The sequence below is a fragment of the Crinia signifera genome, chromosome 1 (genome assembly GCF_055691185.1).
Source record: "Crinia signifera chromosome 1, ASM5569118v1, whole genome shotgun sequence".
Lineage (NCBI taxonomy): Eukaryota > Metazoa > Chordata > Amphibia > Anura > Myobatrachidae > Crinia > Crinia signifera.
Window position 1 is genome coordinate 82,895,726 of NC_139217.1, and position 24,844 is coordinate 82,920,569.

Sequence of the window (24,844 nt, forward strand, 5' to 3'; positions counted from 1 at the left end):
GTTGTTACGCCACTGTTCTCATTGATCACACTGCGACGTCCTTCAGTGGAAGTAGGCAGAAGGCTGATTCAGGTTGCTTTGAAGGGGAACATCCTTGTTTACTGTATAAGGGATCTGATTGAACTTTACAACCAACATATCTTTAGCTGCATTCTTCTTACTCAGAAATGTTTTAGAAGTATTACTTTATGACAGCTTTCAGGCAGTGACATTCCCTGGTGACGAGCGTGTAATCCCCTGACTATGTTAATCAGTGAGGTGGACCTGTCATGCCGGGGAGGGTCTCTCCTCACATCCCTGATAGGATTAGGAGCTGGAAACATTTTTCAGTCATCGCAATTCCATACGGAACCTTTATGACAAATGTATATGGTAAAGTCTAACAGCAACTTCACAGAGTGAGATGATTCCCATAGAATATAAGTAAATAGTGTTCGCTCTGCTTCCTAATCCCGCGGACTCAGCTGATATATCTGTCTGTGGCCGGTTCCCATTTGTGTCATGAACACTATCGGAGAGACTGGATATACGATGGGTTCTGTTTCTAGCATAGTCTTTTTATCTGTATGTGTGAGAGCTTAGTCCATAATTCAGCTGATTAGGTCTAATGGATTTAACGTAATACATTAATGCTCCTACTACGCTTCAAGATATGAAGCCCCATTAGCACTATCACTACCGCCCTCTGCTCTCAGTGTTACAGTAAGAGCTGGACATGAATCTAGAACTCAGGATGAAATGTGCCTCCTCATAGAAGGTGTCTGATGTATCAGAGGACCCAGTCTTCTCACCTTTTTATAAATAGTATGAATGGCTGTAATTCCTGCACACATCAGACGAGATAACATGGGCAGCTAGGGAAACGTAATGTGGTGATTCATGTATTGTACAAGTTCTCTCTGAACCTGTTCTTTCATTTGCCTTTTTGCTGTTCCTATCTCCATTTCATCCAGTTGCCATGTAATAGCATATTTGTGCCATAATGTCCATTTTTAAAAATAGTGTTTAAGGTACAGTCAGAGCCAGATTAAGGTCTAAATGGGCCTGGAGCTGAAAATGATCAAGGGCCTATTATGCGCAATAATAGGGGTTGTGGCCAGCACCTAATAATGTGGGGGGCGTGACCAGTGTTCTGGTTGGGTGGTCTGCTCATGGGTGTGTCTCTATTTTTGTAAATACTTTCAACTAATTATATATGCCTGGAAAAAGCAGGGGGCTGACATAGGAAAAATGCAGGGAGATATCCAAAGGTGCACCCGCAGGATGCCGATGTCCTAAGATACTTGCGGGGTGAGGCGGCACTCCAGTCAGAATAAAATAGTGTGCCGAGCGTAGCAAGGCACCATGCCCTCTGCTTGGCGAGTGCAGCGAACCCGAAAGGGGGAGCGATCCACAGCCCCCCCTTGTCGGCATATATCCCTTAGACAAATCATGCAACACAATAGTAACCCCTTTATACTGTATACACCCCTTTATACTCTTACACATTATGCCACATGGAATGAGAAAAAAATTCACACTGACTGAGCCAAAATTCACACTATGGTTTCACGGATTGAGTCAAAATTCACGTTATGCCACACAGATTAAGACAAAAATTCACATTCTGCCACATGGATTGAGCCAAAATACACACTATACCAAACAGATTGAGCAATAATGCACAATATGATTCATAAACGGGCATTGCGCGCCAAAGGTGTGCATTAAAAATTACACCATAATATCCATTACATGTTAAGCCACATACCATAATGTCCATTACGTATTAAGCCAAACACCATAATGCCTATTAAAAATTATGCTACATAAGTGCTGCTTACCTATATGCTCATTGCCAGGGGTTCCATGCTCATTGCCAGAGTTTCCATGCTCATTGCCATGTGGGATTACATGCTCATTGCCAAGGGGGAATACATGCTTGTGGTAACTGAGGGACAGCCGCCGCCAGGCAGAAATGACAGCCATTGACAGCCGGACAGAGAGCAGGGGGCTGCCCGGCTGTATTCAGAGCAATGTAGGTCCCAGCTATTTGATATAATACCCCTTTCACACCAGAAAATGCAGGGATTTACCCAGGAATATTGACCCAGGATCATGCAGGGACATTCCCGGATTGACCCCTTTTACACCAGCCTAGTTCCTGCATTTTCTGGCGTGAGGAGGAGAGAAAACTACCCTCCCCCCTTTAAACAACCAGCTATATCTTCAGAACCAACTGACCCATTTACACGAGGGATTCGAATTATTTTCAAATGAATTTGGTCCTGTGAAACTGGGCCATTTGGTTCCAGAGAAATCTGTCCTCAAACAACATGAACAACCATGAAATTACATTTCAAAAATGAAAAAAAAAAATCGGTTTACACGAAATATCTCTAGAACCAATGAACCCATATGGACCATCCTGGTATCAGATTGAAGGCCCAGCAATTTGGGTTAGACTGAGACCTTGAGCTTCTGTGATGCCGTTGGAACCAGGTGGGAGTCGGAATTTGTGGGTCTCATGTTATCCTATGGGGAAAACGTTCCAGCTTTGCCTGGCAGTATCTCCGGTTCCCGGGGGGCTAAAGACACGAGGCTGGGCTCGTTGGAAAGCCCTGACCCTCAGCTACAAAATGGGCCTATTTAGAGAGTGGGCCTGGAGCTGTAGCTCCATCAGGCCCATTGTTAATCCAGCTCTGGGTACAGTAGTCTTAGGAACATACTGACCGGCTGGGGTAGTGTGTCTCATTGCCACATAATAATTGGAATAATGAGGGCATGACTGCTGCTGAAAGGTTACACTATTTCTACAGCTTTGCATGTTTAGTAGTCATTTTGGGAATTCTGAGAATTATAGCAATTTATGGTAATACAATACATCAGTGGTTCCCAAACTGGGTGCCACAGGCCACTGGTGGTGCCGCGGGTTTGTGGTCCTGGACCAAATCAAATTATTTGCGGGCAATGTGATTGGCAAAACCAGTACTGGTGGCTGCCAGTTATAAAATGTGTGGGCAAACAGGAGCGTAACCCTGTCCACCACCCCATAACGGATTCGGCATGAAAAGCCGGCGGTCGGGATCCCGGCGTTTAAAATCCCGACGCCGGAATCCCGAACGCCGAAATCCCGACAAGGGGGGGACGTGGATCGCCCCCCCTTGCAGGCTCGCTGCGCTCGCCACCCAGCGGGCCCGGTGCCTCCCTACGCTCGGCACACTAATTTATTCTCCCTCCGAGGGTGTCGTGGACGGGGGGAGAAAGTGTCGGGATTTCGGCGTTCGGGATTCTGGCGTCGGGATTTTGAACGCCGGGATCCCGACCGCCAGGATTTAAACTGCACCCCCCCATAACTGACCCTTAAAATGATGGGTAAGTATAATTTACTCAATTTAATACATTTTGCTGTTGGGCATTTGAACAGTTGGGATTCCGATATTGGTATACTGACCATTGGAATCCTGACTGTCGGGCCGTCATCTTGCAACTGGGTGCTGTTAAAACAATTCTGAAACTATAGGACCTTGTGGGTTCAAGAAAGTTGATTCACCACTGCAATACATAGTTAAAATAAAATGTATATTATGTTGGTCCCATATTTCTATTTCAGTAGGCCAGATGCACTAAGCTTCAAAAGTGATAAAATGGAGAGTAATAAACAGCCAGCCAATCAGCTCCTACCTGCCATGTCACAGACTGTTTTTGAAAAAATTCAGGAAGGAACTGATTGGCTGGTTGTTTATCACGCTCCATTTTATCACTTTTGAAGCTTAGTGCAACTGCCCCATAGTCGTTTATCTGTAACAACTGTGTCCATATTTTACAGTGGTTCTGATGTTTATGTAGCCATGTTTTCAAAGCTCTGAGTGTGGTCAGGAGTGTTAAGTTTATAAAGGGTAAAATCTAAGATTATTGTTAAAAAAAGTAACAAATCAACTTATTAATGAGCACAAGGTTCTATCACTTCACCTATGCAGTGATCGCTGCTTTGCATGGTGTCAACCAAGCTAGTAGAAGCCTGTACAGAGCTCCTGCTGAGCCACACACAGGTCCGTATGTGTCTGCATTCAGAATGTGGATGGATTTCTAAAGGTGTGTTAATGTGCATGCATCAAACATACTAGTGCAATATAATAATACCGCTTTCAGACCGCACTCTAGATCCGGGTTATTGCTGTGTTCTTGTCAAGGTGCGGTCTGAAAAGGCCACCACGGGTCGAGCAACACGGGTGTTCAACCCTGGTAATTACCAGGGTTGAACACGGCTATGACCTGTGTCAAGTGCAGTGTGAACGGGTGCCTGGGTCGAGCGACCCGTGTCCCGTTCACAGTATGGAGGAGGCAGCACTGTCAGCTCCAAGTACTGCCTCCTCCCGAGCCCCTGATGACGCGCCGCCGCCCAGCTCCGCCCCATGTGACGTCACCGACTTGGCAATATGCCGTGTCGGAACTATCAGACCGCATTGCCGTGTTGATCTGGGGATGGGACCCGTGTCCTAATCCCGTGTGCGACACGGCATTTGCGGTCTGAAAGTAGTCTAATAAGTGTGGTTCAGATCTGGAACTGAGGGCAGTGGGATAACTAGGCTGGCTAGATTGGCAAATGTCCCAGGGCACACAAGGCAAAGTGTGCTCAATGAGCTCCTGCATCTGGATAGGACCAAAGCCGTGTCATGAATTTACAGTCTCCTGTATCACAGTCTTCCACGACCACTCCAACACTGCTGCCTGCTATGCCCATCTGAGCTCTAGCTGTCGGCCACTTACTGTATCTGAGTCAGTTCCTTAGTCAATGGGGTCCTCCTATAGAGGATGCTGTCCATGCGAGTTACCCCTGGTTCCCCGGTTTGGCTATGTTGGTACCGATGGACAGGCCTGGTGTCAGGGGAGTGTCAAAGGGGACAGTGGCTCAGTATGATAGAGCGCAGGCCGCATGGTGAGCGAGAACGTCTGTGTGATAGAGCGCAAGGTGAGGGACAGCATCAGTTTCATAGAGCGCAGGGCGAAGGAATAGGGCTGCTCCTAGAAATTTCCCAGGCTGTTTTTCCATCCCAATCCACCCCTGACTCCAACCCTCCCTTCCTGCTCCTCACCACTCCAGTAATGGTTACAGGGCACTTTTAGTTTATCTTACAGCATTGGAGGTGGGGCCCACAGAGATATCAGCGAATTGGGCCCCAAGATTTCTGTTGCCTGCCCTGCCTATGGAGGTCCATCTTGAGTGTTGACTTGGGTTTTCAAGCGTCTTGATATGCCACTGCCTGAGAGGTGGATAGAGTAACATCACTTTCCCATCTTGTTTCTGCACCATCAAACCCATGAGCTTCTCACTCTGGCCACCATTCCCACCTCTGTTTGGACAATTCCAGCTGTCTCAATTATGTAAGAAATGTGGTGTATAAGTCAGAGCTATGGTGTTTGCCAAACATGAGGCAATGTGGCCAGACAATGTTTTGTGTCCTCTAGCGTTAAGGTGTGTACACACGGTGCAATTTAACCTTTGATTTTGACTATATAGTCAAAATCGAATCAGTATCAATAGACATCCAACGGAGATCGAACATGTTTCGTTGCTGCACATATCGATAGAGCAGCAATGACTATATAGGATAGATCTGTACTATATAGTCAAAATCGAATGCGTGCTTTTGTCTTGCCGTGCGATTCCATCCCGATCAAACAGAAAGGCTATAGCACCGTGTGTAAACAGCCTGAGTCTCTGAGGTAAGCAACAATTGAGGTGCTGGCTACATTGTGACCGTGGACGTGGTGTCACTGTGTTCTGTCCATTCTGCCTGTCAGTAATGGATCTAGGCATGGCAACTGTAGCCCTTTAGGTATCTTAAACAAGTGTCAGTGTTGCCTTGCTAGTAATTCTTTAGACTTTGAAACTGATTACTATTATAGGAGAGCGTGGCATGCCATCTTTTCCCATTTCTGCATTTCCATTTCTTTACTGACTATTCATATCAGTGTTTACTGGGCCAAATATTTGGGCAAGTGAGCACTAATTTATAATGAACACTACATGGGGGCATACAAGGTTATATCGGCGTTATACATGTATACATTTTACTCAGGCTAGAGCTGGTAATCCGTGTGCCCTCTGGGAAAGATTTCAAAATTATACCCAACAATTTACAATTAAAACCATGTCCGGTAAAATATTTTATTTAACCACAGATATGTCTTTTGCATTCTTATGCCTTTGACATCCTGTTTGAAGTTATGTCAGGCAACCCTCCAATTATATTGTACCAGACTGCAGGTTCCTGGCCTCTTCCAAGCCCCTACTTAAGCTGATTGACTTATATGTGTATGTAAAGGGGTGCACACACGGGCTGCAGCTGGGCAATTTTGACTAAGAGATTTTGCTTAGTCAAAATCGCGATGTCGCTGCCGGAGATAAGCCGTGATCCCTCCCCAGCAGCAGCCCGTGCGTATAGCCGAATAGGCACTGCATTGTCCAGACAAAATATTCTTGCCTCTAGTGTCTATTCAGCCGGTCGATAGCGACGATGCAGGGCAGCACACGCTATCACCCGCTGTGTACACACTTTCTAAACTTTCTAAGCGATTTTGACGATGTAGTCAAAATTGGTTAGAATAATCGCCCCGTACGTACATGGCTTTAGGGCTAATGCTTTATATTATGGTTCTTTAAAAAAAAAAAAAAGGTGTACCATTTTATATTCACAGCCGACACGAGATGACTCCATAAATTTACATGTCATTTGCAATCAAAAATTCTCTTGGGGCAACTGTAGTTTGCGAAATGCATTATTGCAATATAAGTAATGAAGGCTACAGACGCATAATCACTTCAGTCTGCGAAAATGTTACTTATTACAGCACCTTGTGGACTCATGTGGGGAACATGCCTACAGTACCTTCATCCTTTGGGGGATGGATTCGTGTAATTGTAATAAAATCAATGCAGATTAGGCCTACGATCAATCTTGTATCTCCTGCTTCAATAATTAGAATTTTACTACTAAATTGCTGCTTATTTCTTCTAAACATAAAACCTAACAATAAAAACATAGTGGATCATGTTAGTGCATAGTTGCCTGCCCTCCCGTATTCAGCAGGAGACTCTCTGAAATATTAGCAGTCTCCCTGTCTCCCTGAAGAGTCTGGGAATCTCCCTGATTTCACCTAACCCATATTACAGTATATAGCAGTAATAGTTCTGTGGGGAGAAATAAATCAGAAATCTATACATTCACATGGATTGACAAGTGCACTTTTCCTGCATTGTCTATAAGGACAGATGTGTTAAGCCTGGTAAAGTGATAAAGTGGTGATAAAGCGGAAGGTGATAACGCACCAGCCAATCAACTCCTAACTGTAATTTTTCACAGCTGATTGGCTGGTGAGTTATCACCTTCCACTTTATTTATTTGTTTATTTATTTATTTACAGTGTCATATATATATAGTACATATAGTGCAGCAGATTCTGTTTATATAGCACAGCAGATTCGCTTTACAGTAGTAGACAGTGATAAAACACACTGGGTAACAACAAACAGACTTGGAGGTAGGAGGGCCCTGCTGCAAGCTTACAGTCTATACTGCTTTATCACTTCTCCAGGCTTAATACATCTTCCACATTGATACCTATGGCTACATGCAATTTAAATAAGGGGTACTTCTTTACTTTCACGGCGCCAGCATGGCGCCGCGCGTCAGAGTCCCCTTGCGGGGCTCGCTTCGCTCGCCCACGCTGCGGGCTAGGTGGCTCGCTACGCTAATTAAAATCAACTCCGTGCCAACATGGATAGTGAAGGTATGAACTATCCATGTTGGCATGGCGTTAACTCCGTTTATTTAACTTAATTAGTGGCGAGCGTAACCCGGAAGTATGCGCGGCGCCATGCTGGCGCTGTGAAAGTAAAGAAGTACCAAATAAGGTTTCTCGTGGCCACTTATATGAAACCATTTGTAAAACTCAATACATGACATGAATTTGTTCCTTTTCTTCAACAAGTGCATTAGATCGCAATTACTGCTTTAGGGCTCATCTACATTTGGATGTAAGTTTTTTTACAACGTGCCTCTCAGATGTAGCCGTACATGTCTGCACCTCTAGGTGCCAACTTCACAATCTCCCTGAAATGTATTTTTGTAAGTAGGAACCTGTCTGTTAGTAGCCTCAGACAGCTTACTGATCTCAGCCACTACTGTTCCTTTGCTTCGTGATCTAAAATTGAGAAGTACCCAGTACACTCATAATGCCACAAAAAAAGCACTTTTTTGCAGATTTATAAATTGCCAATTATGCCCGATTCACTAAAATGTTACCATTTAATCTATATATAAATCAAATAGAATTTGCTAAGCATTTGTTTTCTTTATTTGAAGTAAAACAGCAATAGATGCCAATTCCTGGAGAACTGGTAGGTGACTATTCAGGCACGTGAAAATGGTGTTATAGGGTTGGCCCGGGCTATTGGTCGACATGTATTAAGTTGACATTCAACGTGTTGACATGGGCAATAAGTCAACACAGGCAAAAGATCAACATGGTAATGGTCGACACAAGTTTTTCATGAATTTTTTCATTCTTTGAACTTTTTTTATACTTTACCATCCACTTGGACTACGACTGGAAACGGTAGTCTGCCACGTGAAGCGGCACACTAATTGGGGGTCCACATGCTCAGATGTAGAAATGGACACCAAAAAAGTGAAAAAAACACATATTGACCTTTTCCACATGTCGACCAAGTGCATGTTGGCCTAATTTCTGTTGAAATGGAAGATTGGTGGGGGTCGGGGACGACGACACATCAAGAGGCACATAAACAGAATCTTAAAAGTTATATTCCATACAAGTACTTGTAATGGGAATGATCTTCTTTTTAGTGGGTAGGGTTTCTCCTGGACGATGTCTTAGGATATTAGTGCTTCGATTCATGTGTATAAAGCATAAAAATCTCAATATATAAAGATTAGATGTAAACATGTCCTAAAAGGTGCCTTCTTGTTATGTGTAGTATGATCGAAAAGTAAAGTGAATATGGTGGAAGTACCCAACTCACGGTAAGTTAAGGTGATTTCAAACACGTAGTGGTTTCTTTTATCGACCTGAAGTGCTTTCTCAATAGCATAAACTACTTAAAAAATCAAGCACACTAAATTTAATTATGCATTCATATATAAACAATAACAATGGATACATTAAAAAAAAATTATATACACGTATCGACCATAAAATATAAAAAGGGGAGTCCGTGCACTGGCATAAGTTTGGCGACCCAATATATGATTACAAAAAATGATCCCAAGGGTATATTACTAGGATGTATGCTCAACCTCCTTAGATATCAGTAGAAAGACCTCAACTACGTGATGCACTTGTTCTCTGCACCTCCTTATGTAAATGTGAGCCTCTATATTGCACGGGTGTGTGTCCCCACTTAGATGATTAAAAGGCTTGTTGTGCCGCTGATGCTCACGTAAGCATCAGCGGCATGGAACAATGGTGACTCAAGGGGGAGATATACAAATAAAAAGTGGAGAGCCCCAATGTTTAGTAAGGTATAAAGTAGATACAAACAAAACAAGATTTAAAACAATTCCTGTGCCATAAGGGGAACCCCTTTTATGCGGACTTAGGTAAGGATATAGTAGGAAACGTATATTTTTTAAAACACTCAAAGCACGACCTTTGGTTCAGACTTGGGGACTGATGGCATACCTTACTCACCACAGATGTAGTGGAAAAATGTTCATAACAGTTTCTTTCAGAACTTAGTACAATGAATATACCACACTCAAAGACACCAATTTCAAAATAATTGGTACTCCACTCACTCACTTGAATAGAGGTTTCCCATATATAGCGGTTTCTTTGGTGGCCCAATGGATGCTGAAGGAAACTTTCACCTTTGTATGCAAAAACGCTTTCCAATCCCAAATAAATATCCCGAAATTTGCTTTAATAATTCAATAACAGTTTCAATAAAAGATTCAACAAAGACAGACATAGAATCTCCTTCTGGCAGTAAAGGAGTTCACATAAAAACAAATATTCACGGTCCTTCAGCGAACCATAAAAAGGGGTTCACAAATTGAAATAAAATGTAAAAATTAAAAAGTGAAGTACAGTACATACAAACATCCAGTGTGGTAAAAGGCCGTTCACCCTCCTCAAATGCAATTAATGCATTTCAGTCAGTGGACATTTATGAAGATGTGTTTGAAGAGAGTGAGAAGCTAATATATAAATGATGAACAGCCAATAGACATACAGAGGAAGTGAGGTCATCAATTAACAATATGACTGAAAAGTCTAAAATATCAGTAAAATATTAGGTACCGATGAATATGAATACATATATTAAAAGGAAGAGAAAATACCATAGCAAATTGGCATGTAAAAAAACAGCTTATAAATCCTGTTGCCATAGCAGCAGGATCAACTTCCGTTCCAGAGTTGTATATATAAATAGTGACCTCAATAGAGGTTCCCACATTTATATAAATTTCCAGAACAGGGAAATGTTTATTGAGCCCATAGAGAGAGTATGTGAGGGTATATGGAGAAAGATCACTGTATCTGCAAACCCGGAAGTGTTGGGACTCGTGGATTGCAGACGGCGGAAGTGGTCATCCGAGATTGGTCAGACATGAAACACGGATATCCAGAAGGCGTTCCACTGAGGTTGTCTAGATCCACTTCTGCTCTTTGATGAGGATGTGACATTAGGTGAGGGCAGAAGTTTTTACATGCCTTCACAGCATTTTGTATTTTATCTATAATTTACGTAGGTTTAGGTTATTTGATTTGATTGCAGCTGGATTGTACCCTCACGGGCTCGCTTTGCTCGCAACACTTTTATATTCCCCCTCCAGGTATACGTGGACCCAGTGCATGATGGGAAATATCAAAAGACAGATGTGGTTCTAGCCGCAACCGTTTCACCGACTAGAATTAATTTGAAGATACAAGGCACCTGTGTAGGAGGCACCCTTCTTTCAGATGGCGCGTGTGTGGAAGGTGTCCTGATGGCGCCATGGTAACAGGGACGTGGGTCATAGTCCTTAAATGGATGCCCATATTTAGTAATCCCCCGGAAACTGGGAAGTCAATTTAGGTTCCGAGGCATAAGCTTAGATGCTCTGGACTGTTGTTTCTGTTGCCTTGGCATCAGGAGTGCATCTATGATAGAAGAAACATTGCAGCATTAAAATCTGGACATAATAATGTACGGGTTCAAGCTTTATTTTATGAGAAGCTTGAACCCGTACATTTTTATGTCAATATTAATGTTGCAATTTTTCTTCAATAATAGATGCACTCCTGATGCCATGGCAACAGAAGCAACAGGCCAGAGCATTTCAACTTATGCCTGCAAACCTAAATTGACTTCCGATTTAGGATTGGGAAGCGTTTTTGCATATAAAAAGGTGAAAGTTTTATTCAGCACCCATTAGGCCACCTAAAGAAACCGCTAAATATGTGAAACCTCTACACAATACAGTGATTGGGGTACGCCCATTATTTTTAAATTGGTGTCTTTGAGTGTAGTATATTTGTGGTAGTAAGCTCTGAAAGAAACCGTTATGATTGTTTTTCCACTATATCTGTGGTGAGTAAGGTATGCCATCAGTCCCCTTGTCACACTTTGAGTGTTAAAAGATACCTAGACATAAGTTTCCTACTTTATCCTTAGAGTGGGTTCCCCTTATGGCACGGGAATTGTTTTAAATCTTGGGGTGGGGGGGGGGGTGTATCTACTTTATACCTTACTACAGATTGGAGGCTCTCCACTTTTTATTTGTATACCTCCACCTTGAGTCACCCACCACCGCTGGATATTCAAGGGTCCTGAAAAAAATATACCGACCATAATGAAACCTCTATACGAACATACACCATCTCTTTTCTGTGGGTTGTGGTACGCTCATCATTTTGTTTTATATATCGAATAAAGATACCTTTTGGTGTGTGTGTGGGGGGGTATTATTTGGGTAATTGTTAGATATATTGTCTACACATCTTTAGACATCAATATACCTTGGAGGTCTTGTTTTGTTTCATTCATTTATTTATACTCCACCGTCTTGAGTTTTCACCATTGGACATCCAAGGGTCCTGAAAGAAACATGCAGGTGACAATGAATCCATTATATGAACATGCACCATATACTTTCTGTGAGTTAGGGTATACCCATTTTTTATCGTTTTTGAAAAAGATACCTTGATATATGTCTTACTGCACCACACTGAGCGATTGATAAGATATACTATCTATACGTCACGTATTCCTTACACGATATGAACAAAGCTACGGATTGGATTTTTATGTAATTCACATTGAAGCATTCCACAGGTTCTCTGGTCTATTGAGAAAGCACTTCAGATCGATGAAAGAAACCACTACGTGTTTGAAATCACCTTATCTTTCCGTGAGTTGGGTACACCCACCATCTTCACTTCACGTTTCGATTCAACTACACATAACAAGAACGACCCATTTGGGACATCTTCATATCTTCTCTTTATATTTAGATTGTTTATGTTTTATACACATGAATCGAAGCACCAATATGCTAAGACATCGTCCATGAGAGACCCTACCCACTGAAAAGCAGCTCATCCCCATTATGAGAAGTTTGTATGGACTATAACTTTTGATATGCTTCCCCCCAAGTCTTCCATTTTCAACATTGTTACTGTGAGTTGTTGGTGACACCTCGGGGAGGTTCATTTCTAGGGCTGAATTGTTCTAATTTCTGTCGACCCCATGACCCACATCCAAATCCTCATAGGAGTGTTATAGGAGTGCCACTGAACTGGTTATGAATTCAGGTGCTTGCATAGACGTAACTACCATAGGTGCATGGGGTGCAGCTTCTATGGGGCCCGTAGCTGAAGGGGGCCCATCTTTGTCTAAGTAATATGTATTACATACATTTATCACCATCAGTTGCTAAATAGGGGGCCCTTACAAACTTTTGCTATGGGGCCTACGAATATCTACTGTAGGTACGCCTCTGCAGCTTGGTTCAAGTTCATATGGTGCATCCAATGGTTGTGTCTGAAGATGCACCAAGCACTACAACAGCATCTAAAGATACGTATAGTGGGCGTCTCAGTCCATCCACAATCAGACACACAGATGTACACCAGGGGAGGGCTGATACTAGCAATAGCATAAAGATGCAGGCACTGCTACGATAGCGATGTGTGATGCAGAATCAGCAACCCTAGTGTTCCTTTTCATTCAAGTGAACTGGGATTGTTATACAGTAGACGGGGCACCTTGTTTACTGCCTCAGTCCTATACTTCTCCCTAGGTTGATAGACTACAGCTGCAGCTTTTGCCAAGTCAAATACCCACTTTAATTCAAGATTGATTTACTTGTAAGGAGGTTTACTATCAGTGTTTTGTGCGGAACAATCACAATTTTTTTTTGGGGGGGGGGGGGGGGGGGAATAGCTTTTAGTTTCAAGGTTTTAGCCATACAGCAGTGAAAGTGTTAACAGATATTTTTGCTCAATTTACTACTCAGTTGAGCATTGTGCTCTGTCCGTGGCTCTTTCACTTCTCATTCATCGCTTTCAAATAAAGCAACAGAAATGCTTTCGCTGGCTTCAGTGGTAATTCAATTGTTCCATACTGATAGACAGGCTGATGCCGCCTCTCAATGAGACCCTAATAAAGACCAAAACGATCAGCACATCATTAATAAGAAAGTTGTTTAAATAGAATGCATCAGGAATGTTGGCTTGCTTCCTAAACCACCTCCTGCTGCATGCTTGTTAGTGCACTTTGTTCTTTTAAAGGTGTTTTCTACTCTGTATAATAAAATTATAACGGACCTTTCAAATCAAGAACTTACTCTATGCCAGCAGCATTTTTAAGCTTTTTTCAGGTTGCTTGGTACAGCTGAGGCAGATGTGGACTTTACCAGCAGTGATAATGTAGCACATCGACAGTGTTGACATAAATCATATCAACACGGATAACATATCAAAATAATAGAAAGTCAAATTAATGTTTCTGGTGGCCAAGCAGTTACATACCTGATCCCAGTGGTAGAGGAGTCTCCAGCATTTTCTTCTGAGCCCAGCGATCATACCTGCCCTATCCCTAACCCTACTCCTAGTGAAACTCCAATGCGCAGCCCAACTCCAATCCTCCAGGAGGTGCCTAACCCTAACTGTTGGTAGGAGCTAGGGCAGGGCTTGTAATAGTGGGGAGGTAGAGGTACTGCATTTAATAAGGAAGATGAGCCAGGCTGCAGCATTGAGGATATACTGGTGTGGAGAGAGACATTTGTCAGGGATTTCACATAGGAGGAGATTACAGTAGTCCAGTCTGGAGATGACCAGAGAGTGGATAAGGGTCTTGGTAGAATCCTGTGCGAGAAAGGGTAGTGCCATCAATAGATAATGAGGTTGTGGGAGGTGAGATTGTGTGGGGGATGGTGTTTGAAACCTCATCAGACCCTATGCGCCTTCCAGTGTGCATCGGGTCGGACCCTACAGATTGAACTTGCTGCAGTTCATCTGTCGGATCGGACCCATCAGCCGCACATCGTGGGTGCTTTTTAGCAGCCATAATGTGTTGGTCTGATCTGTAGGTGTGTACCAGTGGTGTAGCACTGCTGTCACACACCTATGTGCAGCAGCAGGGTCTGGGCAGCATGGATTCGAGCAGTCGCGGCTATGAAGTGGTGTCCAAGCAGCAGGGATTCAGGCAGTGGTGGCTGGGAAGTGGTGTCCAGGCAGTGGAGGATGGGCAGCAGTGGCTGGGAGCTTGTAGCACTATTTACCAGACAGCGGGGCAGGAAGCGTTGCTGAATTTGAAAACAGTTTGAAAAGATTGGCCAGATGCTGATTGACTGAATCTCTCAGCCAATCAGCATCTGGCCAGTCTTTTCAAAATGTTTTCAAATTCAGTAGCGCTTCCCGCTTCGCCGTCCGCAGCAGCTCCCCAGGATTATATGTATTAAATTGCATGCGATTTATTGCATGTAAAAATGGCACATCAAGTGCCAAATTGCAAGCAAGCCTCCCGGGGAGCTGCCGGCAGGCTCTCAAGGGCAAACTGGTTTGACTTGTCCTTAGGGCAAGTCGGACTAGTGTATGGGGGCCTTTAGTCTGTCCAACATAGATTCACAGTCATTTTGTGCATTAAATCAAAATTTCAAACTACTTCTATGAAATATGATGCAGTAAATTACCTCTAAATTTCACAGCTGGGATATAGAAATACAAAGCAGTAGCGCTAGTTGGGTACTGTAGAAAAATCAGCGCTAATTAATGCAATAATTATTGGAATAAAACCTAGTTAAATAACAAATAATTCCCTTAAACGCTCTTCCATCCTAGTACTTTGGAGGAGTCCCTGCCCTTGGACCCATTTATTGAGGGATCATATATGAAATGCGATCTGGGCAGCAGAATGTAGAGGGGTGCTGCGAAAGGAGCCTGTCCTTGTGCTCTGCTTCACCTGGTGTCAGGGGGATCTGTGCATGCGCAGTCAGCGCTGATCACGTTACCCCACCAGCAATGTGGTATGCAGCCCAAACTCTACAGTGGGCTACCACCATCTCAGAATGGCGGTGGCCCAAGGACCCACTGTGATGCTGCATGACGGGGATACATTGTGCAGCATCACATCCACCATAGAAGCCTATGGGGGAGGCAGCTGGTGGTGGGGCAGCAGGGATTGGAGTACCTGCTGCATTCCCTCCATGATGCATGCTGGGTATACTCACTATTTGTGGCTAGAATTAGCTGCAAATATTACATGGCAAATGGGCCTCTATAATTGCCTCTGCTAGTAGTCTCTAAACAGTCACATATAGGAGGTTATTCTGGTTCACTCGCAAAGGCAAATTCACTCTCTAATGGACAAAACCACGTGCACTGCAGGTGGGCCTAATGTAACATGCAGAGAGAGTTATGTTTGGGAGGGGTATGTACTCAAACTGATATCTATATCGCAATGTAAAAATAAAGCAACCTGTATTTACCCTGCACAGAAACAAAATAGCTCAAACAAATCTAACTCTCTCTGCACATGTTACATCTGCCCCACCTGCAGTGCACATGGTTTTTTGTCCATCTGAGAGTGAATTTGCCTTTGTGAGTAAACCATAATAACCCCCATAGCCTGGACTTCTGCCAAGCACCTTTGGTGCTGATTGAGGGGATTCAGTGCTGTGGTGCTAGCTACAGTGCCCTGTTATATGTGTTGCTTTGGAGTTCAGCAGTATACTGTACATTGCAATCTTTTGTTATAAATAACGGAAACATGCAGCAGATGTAACAGTGAGAAGTCACATGACAAAGTCCTAGATTGATGTGTGCCTCACTGTGGCCATTACTGTCTGCCCGATTAATAATAACTTAAATGCTCTAGAAATGTCCTACATTTCAGCATGAATCCGTCACAGTTGATGTTTTTTGGACCATACCCACAAATTAACATTATTAGGAATTTTTAGATGTTAGATTTAGATGATAAACCAACTTTCCTGTAAATGTTAATAGATTACTATATGACTTGTCATTGTAGGTTGATCAGTGCCCCAGGAGTTCTACCAGCTGTGACGCTCCTAGGTTACAGGCCACTTTCTCCCAAAGAATGCACCGTTTTTTAACCCAATTATATGCGTTTAGTACAACACAAGGTCTGCTATGCCTTTTTTGGTACTTGTTTCCTAGCACGGCGCCCGTCGGGTCCCATCGCATACCATTAGTTGAGGGTTGCGATGGGACCCGATCTGACCCGATATTAGGGTTTTAAGAGCTTCCTATACAATTTTAACATTGCGTCGCATCACATGCCATTACCACATGCGTTGCGACGCGATTACACCCGATTTCACATTGTACAGGCACCCTGATGGTTGATTAATATGTTCGAAAGCACCACCAGGAACCCCCCCCGCCCACGATCATGTGAAGTTATCCGCGTCCCCTCGCTGCGCTCGCCACGCTTCGGGCTCGGTGGCTCACTGCGCTCGCCACACTATATAAAATCAACTCCTCGCCGACGTGGATAGTGGGGGTACAATTCCATTGCATTCAGTGTAGCATTCATGAGTACATATTATATATTTTGTACTTATTATAAATGATAGTGTGTGCCAACCCGAAGCGTGGCGAGCGCAGCCTTTTCATACCCCCACTATCCACGTCAGCGTGGAGTCGATTTTATATAGTGTGGGGAGCGCAGCGAGCCACCGAGCCCGAAGCGTGGTGAGCGGATGCGGAATACATGTGAAGTTATCCGCGTCCCCTCGCGGGGCTTGCTGCGCTCGCCACGCTTCGGACTTGGTGGCTCGCTGTTCTTGCAACACCCATCAGGGTGCATGTACAATTAAAAAATATTTTTGATTGCATTGATCGCATCGCATGTGATCTGGTCGCATGCGATGCGATGTGATCGATGCGATCAAAACGATGGCATAAGATTAACATCGTGGGCGCCGTGCTAGGAAACAAGTACCCCCTTTTTTTTTTTTTTAAGGTTCAGTTTATCTGTTCTCAGTGGGTTAATGGAACCCCTTAGGGTATTTGAAGGCATTCCTCACTGGAAAGTGACAGGAGCTATAATAACTCCGCATTGTTGAATTAGGAGAAACCATATGAACTTCAGTGAAGCAGTTCAGACTAGTTTAGTGCATGAATTGCGACTGTTCCATTGCATTCAGTGTAGCATTCATGAGTACATATTATATATTTTGTACTTATTTTATGAATGATAGTGTGTGTTTTGTTGTGCAGTGATTAGTATACACATTTAGTTATGTGTCTCTTTAAACAAATTATGCAAACTGGAGAGTATAGTATATGAGCAGAAGCGTATCTATAATGGGTGCAGTGTACGTGGGCCCCTGAGTCCCAGGGGGGCCCACACCGTGCACATTGCACCCATTTGGTAATGCTTTCCCTCTGGAGTCCTGCAGAAATAACTGGAAAAATGGGGCAGCAGACATTTTTCTGGTGATCTGCACATGCGCTCTAGTGCTCAGCTTCCACAGCGCAGTGGAGGTTTGCACATGGGCAGTAGGGTCTGAGCACTAGAGCACTCAGACCCTACTGCTCCCGGGAGAGAGGTGGTGGCCCGGCTGAGGAGGCTGCACACTGGCCTCTACTCTCGTAAAACGCCCTTGGATAAGACACATTTTCTTATGCAAAAAAGTGCGACAGGCCAAGGACCCCATATCAGTGTACCGAGTCCCCTCGCATGGCTCCCTGCGCTCGCCATGCTTCGGACTCGGTGCCTTGCTGCATTTGGCACACTATTATATTCTTTCTCCACGCCCTAGTGGATAGTAGGGTATGAAATTCTGCCTATTTTTTTTTTTTTTTTTAAATAAATGAAAAAACACATGTTGACCTTTCGACTGTCGACATTTTCATAGTCAACCTAATGCTTGTGCCGACATTCGGATTCTGTCGACCTATTTCATGTGTCAGCGACCATATCCCATATTTTTCTATCTTGCATTAAGCAAAGTGCACTTCCTCAGTGCGGCTGCTTTCCATTGAATGTATAGAAGGAGACGCTTCATCTTTGGCTGAGCGGGAATAGCTGTGCCGCTCCTCTGCTTCCCCAGGTCATTAGATCTACAATATTACAAGAGTATAATGATAAAAATGTCAACAATTCATTTCTCGTTCTCTGCCTCACAGAAAGTGCATTTTTTCGAGGTTAAAAGCTCTGGCCAGGTCCTTGTTCCCATAGCTAGCAGTGATATAAGTGCAGTGGTTCTCAGAAGTGTTGTCTGTGGATCAGACGCAGCGACCTGAGAGCTCCGCAGTTCACCGCAGTTGTCAAGTTGTCCCATTTAATTATCTATTCATAGCGCTGCCCTGTTACTATAAATGGTCATCATGGGAAGCGAGTGGGATTTTTAAATTTTAAGATTTGTTGCTGTCCTGTGTTATTCATATCATTATTGAGATCCTTTTGTTATAATAGAGTAACTATGAACAGACTGTACCCTAATGACCTAGAACATTGTCATATAAAATTAGCTCTAAAAGCAAATATAATAAGATGCAAACAAGGCATGTAATAAAATAGTTATATTTTATATAACAAAAAAAGTGACAAATGTCTATGACTCTTAATCAAGGCTGCAGTGTATTGTATGAATTGGTAATAAAATCTGGGCTGTGGATAATAAATTGTGCTATGGACTTAAGCGGCCTACACATGGGGAGATTGGCTAAGCATTCTAAGCAAGGCTAGAACGCTCAGCAAGATCGCTCAGCACACATCGATGTGTCAGCGTTGTGCTGAGCGATCTGTGAGGGTCAGTGTTCTCCGGTGGGAACACTGTCCCTGGTCAACAATTCTCTAGATTTATCCAGCATGCTGTGCGGGCCTCACACCGCTATCGCTATTTGTGTGTGTAGGCCCCATAATCCTGCTCTCAAGCTTGTTGTGTACATAAGATCTCCTTATCGTTGCTAATGGAAACCATCACATGCTTGCCTACTCTGATGCCTGCCTCTACTTGATAACCCCGGAGAAGAAATCCAGGGGGCAGCAGCACAGTCAGCTTAGTTGCATCATTACCAATTGTTGCTATAGAAATGCTTCATTAGGCCCTCCCCATTCTGCCCACTTCACTAGGAAGTGCACGGAATCGGAGAGGGGTGATTCCGGGAATACCATAAAATCAAGTGACTCCCACAGATTCTGGGACAATAGGTATAGTTAGCTGCTCTGCTATACTGGCTGGCAGCATTAAGCAAAGTTTTACCACATTATTAGCCAACAGAAGCAATTTTTCCCCCATGTCTCTCTCTCTCCCCTTGTTTGTCTCAACCAATCAGCTTTAAGTAACCATTTATCAAGTGCACTCCAAAAAATGATACATAGCAGCTGATTAGTTGCCATGGTACACTTCTCCACTATACTTCATAAATCTACCCCTGTCTCTCTTGGGGCGAGATTCTCTATCACAGAAATGCGGTAAAACCCCCGTTATCGGGGTTTTTACCGCATTTCTGTATTCTCTAACCCCCCTTCGCAGTGTCAGCGCTGCGGAGGAAATCGCCAGAAAAAGCTGGCGATCCCCTGCAGAAGCCTATGGGCTTCTTACCGCAGCGCTGTGTGAGGGATCCGTCACGCAAGAGCTGTCCCTTGCGTTAATGACCGCATATTTTAGAGAATATGTGGTCATTAGAAATGCGAATGCCGGCGATACTGGGCTGCGGATTTTAGAGAATCCCGCCCCATAGTCTCTTTCCCGCCAAGTCAGTCTCTCACCAGGTCAATGTCTCCCTTCCCATATCTGGCTCTCTTCATGCTTTTCTCTCTTCTTATATGTTTCATTCTCACCATGGGACAGATTCTCTAAGCTTCAAAAGTGATAAAATGGAGAGTGATAAACAGCCAGCCAATCAGCTCCTGCCTGACATTTTTCAAACACAGTCTGTGTCGTGGCAGGTAGGAGCTGATTGGATGGCTGTTTATCACTCTCCATTTGATCACTTTTGAAGCTTAGAGAATCTGGCCCTCGTCTGTCTCTCACTCCTCATGTTTTTCCCCGCATACAGTATCTGTTTCCTTCTCACATGTCTGTCTCTTGCTCCCCATTTCCCCCTCTCTATCCATGTCTGTCTCACTCTCATCTCTCGCTCTCTGTCTCTCCATGCGCACAGTGTCTAATCCCCGCTGCTGTGCTCATCACGCTGGGGGCAGGGCTCTGCTCATTGTGATGCTGAGGGCAGGGCCATGGTTCAGTGTAAACTACAGTACGTAACAGGCCAGCAAGTAGGGGCAGCAGATCCACGACCTCCAGGAGACTTCCTCACACTTTCGTCAGGTCAGGGTAGCTACTGAGGACATCAGGTACATTTCTAGAGCATGATATACAGTATACAATATGTCAATATATTTATATGATTGAAAAAAACCTTTTTAAACTCCTATCGGAGTGTACGATGCAAACTGCATCATAACAGAATTTATCTTTTCTTACTATTTTGAATTTTTCTTTTCTTACTGTAGGTGGTTGTTCTGTCAACAAGACTCCTGAAACCGCTCGACATTCCTGAGTTACTGTTTGCAACAGACCGTCTGCACCCAGACACCGGCATTTGACTGTTGTCATCTTCCAGCTGAGTGATGATCCTGGGTTAAAAACACAACTGTGTCTCTGATTGTGTTAATTTCTAAAACATGCCTGGAGCTATGATATTTTTAAATAAGTTTTTGTTAAGTGCTCTGAAATGTGTATTTAAATAGATAATTGGTAGTAAGAGCAATGTCTCAGAGATGGGCCTTGTTACCCATCCCATCCCTTGCCATTTTCTGTATTCTTGCAGCAACGACAGTTGTTCTCTGTCTTGTCAGCAGAAAGTATACTTTTATATACAGTATCGCTCATTATCTGTTTAACTCTTTGACACGTTAACTTTTGACACTAATAAAACATGTTTGACAGCACGTGTTGATTGATTTAATGTAAGATGCACACATGTCCTTAATGTACCCATTGAAATAATGGCATTTGAGTGACTCTGGCCAAGAACAAACACCCATCTGTACCCCCCCCCCCCCCTCAATTAGGTGGAACCAAGGCCAGTGTCAGTGTTTCTGGCAAACATTGTCCCATAAGGAAGGGTCACACAGTAGTATGCCCAATTCAAATTACACCACAGAGTAACGCAATCGTATTCACATTACACTGCAAGTAGTGCCCCAATTTATATTACATCACATAGTAGTGGTCCTTATTCACGTTTAAACACACAGTAGTACCCCTTATTCACATTATGTCACCCATTAGTAGTGCTGTTTATACACATGGGGGGTGATTCAAGGTTGGCTCGCAAATGCAAACTCCTTCTTTAATGGACAAAACCATGTGCACTGCAGGTGGGGCAGATGTAACATGTACATAGAGAGTTATATTTGGCGAGTTATTTTTTTTCTGTGCAGGATAAATACTGGCTGCTTTATTTTTATACTGTAATTTAGATTTCAGTTTGAACACAGCCCACCCAAATGTAACTCTCTCTGCACATGTTACATCTGCCCCTCCTGCAGTGCACATGGTTTTGACCATTAGAGAGAGATTTTGTATTGCGAGCCAACCAGAATTAGGCCCATAATGCTCACAGCCATAGTACCTCTTACACAAATTGTCCACAGTAATATTGCTCCTTACACATAATGGCCATATCCCTTATACACATAATGCCCACAGTAGTAGTGCTGCTTATACACATAATACTATGGTACCAGTACCACTTACTCATAATGTTCACAGTAGAAGTGCTGTTTATACACATAATGCTACTGTAATAGTGCCACTATACACATAATGCCCATAGTAGTAGTGCCACTTAAAGATAATGCCTACAGTAGCAATGCCCCTTACACATAATGCCCACAGTGGTAGTATAATTTAATTTATACACATATCTGTCATTCCAGCTGCTCACCTCCCATGTCCCTTCAGCAGCTTCCCCTTCTCTCTCTGTCCCTCCAGCCACCTCTCACATTGGCCTTTATTCTGATCTGTGCGGAAATTCCCGCATTCTTACGGAGCGGTCCGCACGCCACGGTGTTTTGCCGCATGCGGCCATCGTCCGTAGAAACGCCCACGTGTCCTCCGCATTCGGACGGACTCACTCTTTAAGAACAGGGCGTGTTTACGGACGACATACAAAGCATGCGTGTGCGGGAGAAACACTCCGATTCGGCACGGTATTACAGAGTATTACAGAGTATGCTCGGGAATACCGCATCCGAACGGGAGCCAAGCGGTGCTACCGCACGTAAGCGGAGTATTTACGCCAAACAACCCACTATGAAGTATCTTCTGCAATACATCACATGACCCACTTATTCAATTACCTATCCTCATAAAAAACTGCTTATTTGGAATTGGAATCAATTAGATTCCAATATATCCTTACAAGCATGCCTAACACATGCATTGCACACATTAACCCTTACAGCAATGTAAGTGCAATGCTTTGTATTACACCCTGTGTAAAAGATTATAAACAATCTACACATATACTATTTAAAGTGCAAATAAAACCAACAACTGTGAACTTGCATAAAGAATTTAATGAACTACACAATTAACAGAAATAAAAAAATATAAAATTATAAATTAAATAAGAAGGTCTTTCAGGTCCTGCAGGTCTGCTTGAGCCAGCCGCAGATGGTGCTCCAGTCGCCGGAGGGCCCCACGCACACCCTCATCTGCCGGTGTGGTGTCATCTGTGGGCATGTCAAAGGGGCAACAATTAGTCATGTTATTCTTGCATACATTTCACATACTGCGACATAAATTGCACAAATGCTAGGTGACATGTGTGTATATATATATATATATATATCTATGTAGAGCATGGGTCCTCAAACTGCGGCCCTCCAGATGTTGTGAAACTACAAATCCCAGCATGCCTTGCCACAGTTTTGCTATAAGGAAGTGTTAAAACTGTGGCAAGGCATGGCGGGATTTGTAGTTTCACAACATCTGGAGGGCCGCAGTTTGAGGACCCATGATGTAGAGAGATAGAGACACACATAGATAAATAGATATGACACATACATATATACATACATGCTAACTTATTTACTACATACTGTATTTTTTGCCCTATACCCTTTACTCTGCAGAAGACATAACAGTCATATTGTTTCTTCTCAGTCACAACCCACCCATGACTAACCAATGACAAGCAGGTCATGGCCTCCGTCAATAAGAACTTGTCACAATCTGCTCAGTCTAAGTTCAGTGATGGTTCGTGGCATGGGAGTTATGCAAATGTCAGGAATGCACAGTACACATCCTCAAAATCATAATTCTGTCTAAACCAACCTACAATTCTGTGAGGGCAAAAAAAAAATCTGAAGTACAGGGGGTGTTTAGGTAGAGGAGGCTCCTGGGACACTGGCAACTTCTGACTCCATTCCAAGGTAGGCCGGGCCATACTCCATTTATAGCATACATCCTAGAGTTTATAAATAACATTCACCAACAATATAGATTCCACTATTTGATGGGTCATAATCCACGCTTGCAGCAGGTGAATTTAAGCCACAAATGATCCACTCATCCCTTTACTCCAGGATCCTGTTTAACTACAACGGTTATGTGGCAGTCAAAATGGAGCTCCAACCCATCCCACAAACCGGTGTAATTCAGAGGTGTCCTGGATGAAAGGGATGCCTTGGACACCCCATCTAACCCGTACCTGTATCTGTAGCTACCCACTTTGGGGTCTATATGAATAGTATGGCAAACAATTTTTTTACCAACAGTGCTACATAACAAATACCAGTACAACTACTTCATGAATGATGCATTATGTTAACATACCGATCTGCTCATATTCCGGGGCCTGGCACGCCTCCTCCCCATCGTCATCCGACTCCTCCGGGGCAACCGTGGCCTCCTCAGACCCCTCCTCCGCAAGCTCCTCTCCACCAACAACCTCCTCCTCCAACTCCTCCTCCTCCAACTCCTCCTCCTCCAACTCCTCCTCCTCCAACTCCTCCTCCTCCTCCTCCTCCTCCTCCACCACCACCACCTCCTCCACCTCCTCCTCCGCCACCAACACCTCCTCCTCCGCAACCAACTCCGCTTCCACATCCTCCTCCACCACCTCCTCACGCACCTCCTCCTCCTCCACCACCATCTCCTCCTCCTCCACTTCCTCCTCCTCCACCATTTCCGACACCTCCTCCTCCGGGTCTTGGGCCTCCTCATGTGCCAGGGCTGCCTCCGCCTCTTCCCGGGCCTGTTGTGCTTGGGCTCGTGCTGTGTGTTAGAAAAAAACATCATGGTCAATGTGGGGTCATTGGGGCACATGTATTAATCCATAACAAGACATACATGGAAGGGTG

General features: G+C 43.8%; 1 protein-coding gene across 1 annotated transcript in view; it reads left to right on the plus strand.

Moving 5' to 3' along the window:
* The window catches only part of SCFD2 (sec1 family domain containing 2), a 482,746-nt gene extending 460,910 nt beyond the window's left edge, over nucleotides 1-21,836 (plus strand). Inside the window, exon 9 of the mRNA XM_083168483.1 lies at nucleotides 20,984-21,836. Within this exon, the coding sequence (XP_083024609.1) occupies nucleotides 20,984-21,076 (93 nt within the window). The 3' untranslated portion in view covers nucleotides 21,077-21,836. The remainder of the gene's footprint in view (nucleotides 1-20,983) is intronic.
* Nucleotides 21,837-24,844: the final 3,008 nt, after the last annotated feature.